General features: G+C 44.4%; 1 protein-coding gene across 3 annotated transcripts in view; it reads left to right on the forward strand.

Moving 5' to 3' along the window:
• Positions 1-12,042, forward strand: part of ADCY8 (adenylate cyclase 8) — a 203,551-nt gene that overhangs the window by 167,344 nt on the left and 24,165 nt on the right. For all 3 annotated transcript variants that reach the window (XM_041768492.1, XM_041768493.1, XM_041768495.1), the window contains 2 exons: positions 2,885-3,057; positions 8,257-8,335. In XM_041768492.1, the coding sequence (XP_041624426.1) occupies positions 2,885-3,057; positions 8,257-8,335 (252 nt within the window). The remainder of the gene's footprint in view (positions 1-2,884; positions 3,058-8,256; positions 8,336-12,042) is intronic.

Below are 12,042 nucleotides of genomic sequence, written 5' to 3' on the forward strand. Positions count from 1 at the left end.
TGGGCTCGACAGCCCAGCATGTGTGACTTGTGTGGATCAGGATTCAAGTCCTTCTTCACATTACCACAGCGTGGTGTGCTCTTTATCAAAGATTGCTGGAAACTGCCTGGTCCCTAACATTTCTCATATACATCCTGTGTTACTACTTTTCATCATTAAAACCTAGGAAGAAGCAGAGAACCCCATGACTATATGGGATGCAGACTTCTCGGGAATAGAAGAAGGACTCACTGCAACAGAATGCATTTGACCCACTGCTTCATTTGATATGATCAGATTAAAGGACTTCACTGATGGAAATAATCCACTCCAAAGCCACGTCCTTTCTGTGTCCAGATTTTGCACTGTTGTGATTATAGTGCATATAGAATTTTACATCTTGCTTTCCAGTATTATTTTGAAAACATTTTCTATACATTACCTTTGAAATGCTCCCCTGAAAATCTTTGTCTATGGAGATTTTGTTTTGGAGCAGCTGCCAAGAGCACACCAACACAGTTGGTTGAGGCAACAAAAAGGAAAAGATCCATCAGTCCATTGTGCAAATGTGGGACTGTACTTAACTCTTACGATTTCAGATGTCTTGGCAGAGGAAGGAGAGTAACTCTTTAGAAACTTACCTGCCTGCTTATGTTACTAGCTCTCTTTATGATGAATTAGGTGGTTCTTTGATATACCCAAGGAGTTCATTCTGTAGATTTGTTCCTTTGTCCCTTTGCATGCATGTCATTCCATCTTTCTAGAATGTTCTCCCTTTCCCATTTTCTGTCATGTGAATCCTATCCATCCTGCAGATCCAGTTCAAATCCACCTGTCCCATAAATCCAAACATATGTTCCTTCTGCCCCTGTTCGCCATCACATTTGATCACGTAGCTGGCAGAGCACTTCCCACAGCATATTGCTGTTGGTCTCTTGACATCTGCTTCACATCTTAGACCACAGGGTGTGGTCCAGGCCATCTCTCACCTTGGAATTCCCAATGCCTAGCAACATGCCCTGATTGTAGCAGCCACTCAGGCAAACCTTATCACACTTTTTAAACTTAGCTGTTGTGCCCTCATAAAGTTTTGTTCAAGGACATAATCATTTTTGACAGCTTTGATTTAATACATGATGCATAATTTGCATTGACATAACCATGCACAACCCTTCATTAAGATGCAGGTAACAATGAAACAGGACACTTCAGGTCTCTCCACCTCTCCTCTCTCTGTTAAAATGATGGCTTTGTGGCATCACGCTGAGTTACCTGAAAAATCCTGCCAAGGGAAGATCTTAAAGGAGAATTGAAGGAAGCTCATCCTCCATTTGAGACATGGACATAATTAGATTGATTAAGAAAGACAAAACTAAAGGGTGCTCCAGACACAGAGGTCTTGAGGGACAGGACACTGCCTTATTCATTTCTGAGTCCACCCAATGCACAGGAAAGACATGGGGCCTTTCATCAAGGTGCTATCCACATTTGTTGATATCACTGTTGAAAGTATACATTAATGAGTTGATTTCGCTTAAGAACTCAATAAAAGTATCTTCCATAGTTGCTCAAATATTTCTAGAAGTTCTTATTGGTCTCTTCCACCCATGCAGAAACTGTATCTTTCTGTGATAGGAGAGGGGGCAGCCAGTTGCTACAAGTCACACATACAGGGACATGACTGTCTTTGGTGCCACTTTTCAGTCGTGAGAATTTGAACAATTTACATAAGCTCTGTGAGCTTCAGTCTCCTCACCTGTAAAGTGAGAATTATGATTCCCCTCGTGGCCAGGTATTTTGAAAATTGTAAGAGAAAAAGTATATAAAGATCAAAGTACTGCCACCAAGTAGGCCTTGACAATGCCAGTTTTATTCTTTTTCCCCACTGGATAGTCAGAATCCAAACCTGCCATCCAGAGTGATACAGTGCGATGCTTCTGTAAGGGAAAGAGGCTGGGAAGGATCTCAAAGAAGGCTAAAATCTGGCTAAGCCAACTGACCTGTGGGGGCCATGCTAGCCATGCCAGTATTCCAGCTCGAGTGCTGCCAGCCTGGCCTTTTGAACAGCCACGTCTTGTACAAGGAGATTGATCTTGTCCTGGGGTGGGTGGTGTTGTGGCAGACAGTGTCCAGGGCACCTGGAGATGCCCACTGAGGCTCCTCAGAAGAGTGGATGCTTGTCAGGAAAGTGAGGCTTAGTCACATGGATGAGCTCTGAGCAAAAGGACACAAGATGCAGAGCACAGAGGCCCAGGAGGATCAGGAAACAGCCTTGGGAGGCACAGGTAGATGGTGAGATGAAGCATATGTTGGGTTTGGAAAGTGAAGGAGAATCTGACCCGCACTGGCCATGTGAGCTTCCCACTCAGAAAGGAAAACACCATTTGAGGGGATGGTGAGCCATGAAGGCCTTCGAGTCGAGGATTGCCATGATGAGGTCTGTGTTGTAGAAATTCCAGAGAGAGAAAGACAGTGTGTGTTCAGTGGGGGGTTGGAGGCCACAAGCAGACAGAGCTGGTGGAAACTGTTCTAGAACTGGAAGAGAAAGAGCTCAGAAGGGGAGGGCTGCATGGATGTGAGCTCTCTGAAGGAAGTGGAGGCTACAAGTGTAGGGTGGCCTGTCTGTGGAACATGGGGAAGAGAACGGCAGCAAAGAAGAGATTGAGGGTTGTAGCTTAGGGCTGTTGTAAATGGTCCCCAAACACCAGAGAACGGAGGTTTTGGGAGGTGGTGAGGAAGTGATAAGTTCTATTGGAGGCAGTTGGACTTGAGTACAGCCTGAGGTCTCCAGACAAAGGTGCTCTGCTGCCATCTCCATCAGGAGACCCGTGAGCACCCGGGCCAAGGAAAGCCACCCTCCCACATTCCTGTTGAGTCTGACCACCTCCCCTCTCTCTGTTTCCAGTACTTCGTCTTCACTGGGGTGTTGGCCATGGTGACCTGTGCAGTGTTCCTCCGCCTAAACTCTGTCCTGAAGCTGGCTGTGCTGCTGATTATGATTGCCATCTACGCCCTGCTGACTGAGACCATCTATGCAGGCCTCTTTCTGCGCTACGACAACCTGAACCACAGTGGAGAGTAAGTGCCCGCCATCACAGCTCAGAAAGCTCTCAACTCCTAGCAGGGAAATAGAGCCATTGGGAAAATTATTGAGATGGTGTCACCAAAACTTGGGGACTGTTGAATGTTGAGTTCTAGTTCACAGCTCAGGCATTTGCTGGCTGACAAGTCTAGGCAAAATCCTTAGTTTTCAGTTTTAAAGTTTGGGCTGAAGAGTAACTCCAGTCTCCTCCAAACCTAATAATTTATGACTCCTTCCAATTTAGCAGCTCCAAGATGCGTAGGGTCTGATTATAATTTGGCTGTGACAATATTAATAGTAGCAGCCACTGCACATCAAACACTTGCTACACTCCTTGCACTGTATTATTTGCAAAATACAGGAAAGCACAAAAAATAAGATCTCAGGCTCGATTTTTTGGACTTCTTGGGACAGAGTCAGAGATAAGGCAGAAAAGCCAGTGCAACTCCAGGACAGGGAAAGTGAAGGGAGAAAAGGTTGGGAGTAAAGGCAAGCCAAAATGGTATTTTGTGCATTGTGAGGATTTCATCATTGCACTTCTCCCTCTGTGTTGCAAGCATTGATTTTCTTGTCTTCCTCTTCCATTAGAGTAGGAGCTTTTGAGGGCAAGAGCCATTACTTGTGCTTGAATTTTGGCGCATAGGAGAGTCTCTGGCAGCAGGTGTCCAATTAAAAATTTGTTGAGTGAAACATTAAACAAATGACTGAAAGAAGCATTAGCTACTTGGGAATTATCTTCCACTGTTGACTCACAGCAAGCTGTGTCATCTCTCCACAACCTCTATGATTATTGCTCACCATCACCCTGAAACCAAGTATGTTCCCCATCCCGTAAGCACTTACATGTCCCACCTTTGCTAGGCCCTGCAGATTCACGAATGAATCAGACATTATTCTCATTTTCAAGGATCTTAGAGGCACGCAGTTATAAGTAAGTGCATATAGGAAGGCATGGGAGCTACTGGGAAAGTATCACTAAGATGTCGATTGACAGCCAGTCTTCACCATTCACTGGACCAGTGAACTAGAGTGAGGCATTGAACAACTGAGCCTCAGTTTCTTCTTTCCTGGAATATGGCTAATAGTATCTTAATCGTTGAGATGACAATTAAAGAGGAACATGTATGTAAAGTGTTACTACAGATATGACGTAAGAACAGCACTTTGCAAATGTAGGCACTAGCAAAGCGACAGAATAAAGCATCATTCAAACTGGCTGGTTTATTTTGAGTTTCAAAAGGGGAAACAAGAGCTAATGGCTAGGGCAGCCCAGGTGGCTCAGTGGTTTAGTGCCGCCTTCAGCCCAGGGCCTGATCCTGGAGACCCGGGATCGAGTCCCACGTCAGGCTCCCTACATGGAGCTTACTTCTCCCTCTACCTGTGTCTCTACCTCTCTCTCTCTGTGTCTCTCATGAATAAATAAATAAGATTTTTTTTTAAAAAGTGCTAATGGCTAAACTAAGAATTTGGCATCAGATTCACAGTGGCTAAAGCTCTGAACTTGGCGCTTGAGATGTAAATGTTCATCCTGGCCCCGATAGAAATCAGTGGTATGAGCTTGGACCTCAGCTGCTCCCTGGTCCTCAATCTTAAATCTATAAAATAAAAGCCACACAAGGGCTATCAACATTGTCTATTATATACATAATGTGGAATAGAATGGATCCACCCAAACTTGCCTTGTGAAGTATTTAATTACATGGAATTATTTTCATAATATATATACTAAAGTACAGAAGTAGGTCTCAAAAATAGTAGGAACCATAGAATCCTAAATGTATAAACATATTTTTGCATGGAGGAAAAGGAAGTGACATTTAGTTGCCTCCAAAATATTTTTTAAAGATTTATTTATTTTAGAGAGAAGAGAGGAAGACCGGGGGAGGGGCACAGGGAGAGGGAGAAAAATCCTCAAGCAGACTCCGCCTGAGTATGGAACCTGACAGAGGCTTGATCCCAGGACCCTGAGATCATGACCTGAGCCAAAATTAAGGGTCAGACGCTCACCCGACTGAGCCACCCAGAATGCCCCCTCATTAGCTCCAAAATATTAACCACTGTTTTGTCTGGGTGGTAGGCATAAGAACAGTCTTTATTTTCTTATTTGTAAATTTATATTAGCTTCCAAATTTAACACCATTAGCATAAATACTTCTGTAATGAGTAACACTCAAATTAAACATTAATTTTTATGAGACATCAGATAGGATGCTCTCTAAAGACTGTTAAAGCTTTTGAGAATTAACATTATTCTACATGTATTTTCACTTAATTATGTGCCTTTCTATTAGCAAAGGGAGATGGTCCTATTAATTCCATGATTTTATTAGTATAAATAAATTAGTCAAAATGTCCCTGGTTTTAAGTCTCTGCCACTCATTATCAAGGCAAGTGCTATAACTTCATATACATTTTGGTCATTTGGGTCCCTTAGAAGTTCTTCAAAGAATCACAGAAGCTACCGGGGGAAAAAAAAAGTCCTTCTAAACTCAAATAACAATCATTTTTGTATATTCCTTGGCCTGACCAACTTGCTGTTCATATTTTGCAATCTTGACTCTGGCCCTCATTTTTCCATGCGAAATAAATAAATAAATAAATAAATACTAAGAAACCGTTCATAATCATTTTCTCTTACTTTTCCTCTGAATCTAGCCAGCTCCTTATTTGTGGTCGACCACTGCTTTCAAGAGATATTTGTGTTTTTTCTCTTGAAAGTGTGCTATACGTGATAAATTGCTGGCCTTACAAAGGTCTTTGACATCCCAAAGGAAAGGATGTCAGAAGTGCGTGGGGAGCAGGAGTTCAGGCAGGGCGCACTCAGGAGGAGTTAAATTCAGGATGTCTCCCATTCAAATGAATCTATGCAAAGAAGGGATTTGTTTAAAGCATCACCACCAGGTGCAGTAACAGATGCTGGCAGCTTTTAAACCAGGTAGCTAAGCAAGATATATGCCCCACACCTATAGAGCCCATCCTACCTTTAGGAAGTCTTATCACCCTTGAAGACTCAGCCCTGTGTTCTCAGGACACCCATCCTGGGTTACTTTCTCGTCCCGTGTATTCCCATGGCAACAACGATGTAGTTTAACAAAGGAGCGTATTGTGTTACGAACTGATCTCTGTGTTTGCTTCTTTCCTTTACTGGACTGTTTTGAAGGCAAGGACCATGTGCCTTCTTCATTTTCCATATCCCAGCATGTGCCCGACACACAGTAGTGCTCAATAATTGTATCACTGGGACCACAGACAGCAGACACAATAATGAGGACCATCTATTATTAGCATCTTATCTCTGAGGAAAAACAGATGGAACTAGGAATTCACAAATCTGAATCTTGTGCCAGCCCACAGACATCCTGGCCCCCTGGGTCCCTGTAGGCACAAGAGCTCCCCAGGAGAAAGCACATTTCCGTTCCTGAGTTCCTGTCCCATCTGCCCAGCCCAACTGGGCCCCGCCCTGGATCAGCTGGGAGGGTCTTTTACAGAAAGTTAGGCAAGAGGCTAATCTTGGCAGCTGGGCTCATGCCCCCACTGCCTGAGCCCAGGGCTACTCCTGCTTATCTCCAGTAAGGAGAGGAAAAGGAAGGCCGGAGACCTGGGTGCCACAGTATCAGTGTTCACACACACACACACACACACACACACACACACACACACACGCCTCCCTCTACACACTGCATCTCATCTCTGAAGCCCCCCTGTGTCCTCAGGCCTCATCAGAGTTAAGTCACTCCTGAGTATGTGCATGTTTGGAGTTGTGGTTAGGAGACAATAAAACAGAGAGTGGCATGATCTGGTTTTCGTGACACAGAAGATTCTGGTGACCATGTAGGAAGTAGATAGATGGTGAAGGGCAATGCTGGGGGTACTGGAAGTCATGGTGGCTGGACTCAGGTGTTAGAGGTAGAGATGGAGAGAGTGGAGGACTTGGGGGGTAATTGGAGTAGAAGAGCAGACAGGATTTGGATATTGAGGTGGTGAGGGCTGACTCCTAGGTTTGCCTTTGTACTTGGCTCAAGCACCGGGGTGAGTGGCTGAGGGGGGCATTGGCTGAGATGGAGAAAGGAGGTGATGGAAAGCAAGTCTCATGTCCCCAGAAACGATTTGTCTAAAACATTTTTATCCTGAGTGTTCTTCATTAGCCAGTGGAAGCCTGTCAAGGTGACTCTCTATTGCCATAAATCCCCTCTGTCCACTGCCAGAGATCACAATATAATTCCTTAAGATGACAGAAGAGGAGGACTTAGGTGGTTCAGTGGTTGAGCGTCTGCCTTTGGCTCAGGTCGTGATCCCAGGGTCCTGGGATCGAGTCCTACATCAGCTCTCCACAGGGACCTTGCTTCTCCCTCTGCCTGTGTCTCTGCCTCTCTCTGTATGTCTTTCATGAATAAATAAATATTTAAAAAATAATAAAATAAAATTTAAAAACCACACTTTTGCCACTGACCATCTTCGGTTGCCCCCTGGTTTGGTCTCCTGGAAGAGCTCAAGACAGGCCAGACCAGCAACACTTCACCTTGTGCCCCAACAAGGACTGTGAATGGAGCATTTTGGCAGGGGGAAGGGTGTCAGTCCACAAGGAGATGACGCACAGAGAACAAAGACTTTATTAAAAGATACGAGAATTGAAACGGGGATTATAACAGTGCCTGACTCACAGAACTGGTATAAGAATTTTAAAAATTAAAAAAAAAAAAAAGAATTTTAAAAATTGATAGAAGAATTAAAATAGCCCCCAATTCATAGAATTGATTTAAGGATCTAAGTGAAAGCACTTAGAACAGAGGTGGCCATGTCATCAGCACCATGTACCTGTCTCTGAAGGAGAATAGCATCTAAAGAGAAAAGAAGCGATCTTTGTCTTCACATGGATTTTTGTGACGAGAAAATTTCAAGGCTCTTTGAAACCTGGAAGTGTCCCACAAAGGGAAAACATTTTTATCAATGTGAGTGTGCTGTCGAGACACTAGACTCTAGCATCAGCCACCAGGTGTGACCTCATACCCTTGAGAACCAGCTGATTTCTGAATCAACCTATGTGGGAACCCTCAGATAGCATCCAGTGGATGCTCAACAAATATTTGCCCCTTTCTGTTTTCCCTCTCCTTCCTGAACCCGGTCTACTATTGAGTCTCCTTGGGGTCCCTCCATGGTTATAACCGCACCACAACTTGCCTTTCTTCTTCCAACAGAGATTTTCTGGGGACCAAGGAGGCGTCGCTGCTGCTAATGGCCATGTTCCTCCTTGCTGTGTTTTACCACGGACAGCAGGTAATCTGACATTTTGCTCGGCTACATGGTGTTTCCCATTGCCCTGAAACCAGCCTGCGAGTCCTCTGCTCTTCCTTGCAGCAAATGACCACCAGCTGCCTGCAGCAAGTTGCAATTCTTAATGAATCGATTCCTATTAAGAACCACCTAAAAACAAAAACAAAAACAAAACCCTAGAGAAGATGATTTGGCAAGCCAGGTGGTTTTAATGCCTTTCCAGTAGATCTCTTTCAAAGAGGTCATTGTTACGAGGAAGGGGGGGAAAAAAGCTTTCAATTTATGCCTGAGCAAACCGAGATCTCTCCCAATTGCATTATTGCCTACATAAAATCATTGCTGGAGAAGTTGTGTGCTGTGCTAGGTTAACATGCAGGTCTGAGGATCAGCTGGGCCCAGGTTCCAGTCCTACCTCGGACTCTCGGTTTGTCGCCTTAAGCAAGTCGCTTGTCTCCCTGAACTGAGATCAGGTCTAAATTAGGATAGTAACACCTGAATGGGGCTGTTTTGAGATTCTCAGGTGCAGCATTTTGCACACTGCCTTACATAAGTATAGGAAGTGCTTTGTTACTTATTTGTTTAAGCAGATAAAGTGCCTAAAGTGTATTGATGCCACTTGCCTATGAGCCTCTACTCTGCCGGGGTCTGGGGTGGGCACTGTGGCTGGCTTTGTACAAAACCCCATCCCTGACCCCAAAGGTTCCAGTCTCCTGGAGGAACCCTAAATGATGGGATGAGGGACCTGCTATGTGTAGATCAGGCTGTCTGAGGACTTCATGAGTTGGAAGGACAGGAAACTATTCTGCATGGGAGTGTGATATCAGGCTTTGCCCCAGGGGGTGAGGAGGTGGTTACCTGCTGTAGCCAGTAGGACTTTCCATCCATGCAGACTCAGACCATGATGCTGCGGTGTTCATCAGCTGGGGTGATTTTCTCTCCCTGCTAAAGCCAGGCCCAGCCAGCTTCACTGCCCTGGCCTGGATCCTGGTCCATCTTTCTCTGGTCTTCATGCATTAAAAAAAAAAAAAAAAAGTAACCAGAAAAGGGGAAAAACAAAACAGGAAGACTCTCAGCTAGAGCAAAAATAGAAACATAGCACTGAGAAATCACCATGGAAACGGGGAGGTAATAAACCCTGAGAAACCCTGAAACAGCCCCAAACCCCTAGAACCTAGAAATGCTTACAGTTATATGTAATAAGGGGGATGGTAAATGTAGTCAACGGGGAGAAAGAGAAATATAAAGACTTGACAAGGGGGAAGATTTAGTGTATATCAAGCTCCTACCATGGGCCTGGATTATCTGATGTCATCCTCCCAACGACCCAGAATGGTAGTTAACTACCAGTCTCACTTTACAGATGACGAGAGTCATGCTACTCATCTAGTCAGTAGGAGGACCAGATTCAAATCCAGATCTTTCTCCAGAGCCCACCCTTACCACCTCTCTAGAGTGGAGACAGAAAGAAGTTAACATTCTTAACCTATAAGGAGAAAAGGATGATAGTTGCTGCTTGGAGTTGGAGAAGCTAACACAATGGCCCAGGACATTCAATCTTGCAGTGTGTCATTGATTTGGTTTTTAATGTGAGCAGAATTTATGGCAAAACACTGAGCCAAATGTCAAAACCTAGCCACCTCCAGAACTCCTGTAGTTAGATATTTCTGGCTGTCAGAGCTGGGGTCATATATTCCACGTCTTTTTTTATTTTTTATTTTTTTTATTCATGAAGGACACAGAGAAAGAGAGAGAGAGAGAGGCAGAGACACAGGCAGAGGGAGAAGTAGGCTCCCTGCAAAGAGCCCAATGTGGGACTCGATCCCAGGACCTGGGATCATGACCTAAGCCAAAGGCAGATGCTCAACTACTGAGCCACCCAGGTGCTCCTCTTCCGTCGTTTCAAGGAATTTTATTTTGTGCCCTGGCAATGCCTTTTCTCAATACCCTTTTAACATTCTGACTCAATGTATTTTATTCTCTGGTTTTCCTGGGAAACAGACAACCTAACCATGTTAAGGTTATGCATAAAGGAAGAGTATATTCATGCATAGTGAGGATCTGAGTGTTGAAGTGACATCTGATATTTCTCCTTCTAATTTTTAACTTTCAAAAGGCTCTAAAATGACATAACCACATCCCCTAATAGTAGCAGTTACAAGTCTATAGGCTCTGATGTTGGGGAGAAGTATTCAAACCCCAACTCCGCCGCTTAGTAGATACGCGACCTTCAGCAGTTTACTTAATTTTCTGAGTCTCACTCCTCTTGCCTGTAAAATAGGTGTGCTAAGAACAGGTTCTACTTCATAGGGTTGTTACAAGATTATATGAGAATGTTACAAGATTATATGAGAAATCCCAGTAGTTTGCACACAGAATACGTTTTCAAAAGTTGTAAGCTATGAATGTTTCACTTGGAAAACAGATCTGCCGCTGAGAAAACAGGAAAAGTATTACTATACATCTGGTCCCAAATCACTGAGGCCATAAGGAACACCAGATAGCAACAGGAACCCAAAACTTCCAGGTCTCTTTTGTCTCCACACCTGTCCCTGTCCCTCTCTACCAGAGGAGGCTTTTGGTGTCACTTGCATCACTTCTGCATCGTCTGTCTACAGCATTTGTCAGGCTCCTGTTTCTCTGAACCCAGTCTGTCCACTCCTGAGTCTGCTACCTGCTTCTACCAGTTTTTTCTTTGTGACTCAGTGGCCCTAAGTTTTTTAAAAGGTTGAATAATGCCCATCGCTGCATGGTGCACAGCAGCAGCCTGGTAATTAGACATCACCAGAGGGACAGAGGGAGTTATATAAGTGAACAATTGGGAAATTTCATCTTGCACATATGTGGAAGTGAGATGCCATCTCTTCCTCCTCCTCCAAGGCAGGTGAGCATTCTAAACATCGGAAAGAGAGAGCAGTCAGATGTCTGCCACCTTGCCTGGTTCCCTTGCAGCCCTGAGGGATGGGCTTTGCCTTAGGGGCTCCATTTATGGCAGAGGAAGACACACCTATGGATGGGGACAGAGATTAAGTCTCCAGCCACTTACTTCCGGGTCAGATAAAGACAGGCATCAGGACTGTGTGACTTAGAAGGAAAGATCCAAGCATTAGAACTAAATATTCCTTTTTTTAGAGAGAGAGAAAGAATGAAATAGAGAAAGAGAGAGAGCATGTAGGGGGGAGGAGAGGGAAAGAGAGAATCCCAAGCAGGCTCCATACCTAGCATGGAATCCAATGTGGAGCTCAATCTCATGACCCTGAGATCATGACCTCAGCTGAAATCAAGAGTCAGATGCATAACCAACTGAGCCATTCAGGTGCTCCTGGAACCACATATTCTTAAATTTGAGTCTCAGCAATGTCCCTGGGAGGATGACTGACATTGAGAAACTCAAGGCCCAAGAGCCGCCATTTCTTTACTTGTAAGGAGAAAAGGATGATAGTTGTTGCCTTGGAGTTGGAGAATGGCTCCATGAGGTCAAGTACATATAGCACAGGGGTCAAGAGTCATAGCTTGGCATCAGAATGCCCTGACTTTGCCTTACTGTGACTCCATTTCCTCACCTGTGAAATGGGAATAATACAGTATCTAATGAGCTTCAGTGTATAGGAAGTTTTTAGAACAGTGCCTGGTCCAAGGCAAGAGCTAGACCAGCATTAGCTCTCCTTATGTGCTAAGAGCCTGGCACTAAGCTTATGAACAATATGTGTTCA

Source organism: Vulpes lagopus, chromosome 9 (assembly GCF_018345385.1).
Source record: "Vulpes lagopus strain Blue_001 chromosome 9, ASM1834538v1, whole genome shotgun sequence".
NCBI classification, from domain to species: domain Eukaryota; kingdom Metazoa; phylum Chordata; class Mammalia; order Carnivora; family Canidae; genus Vulpes; species Vulpes lagopus.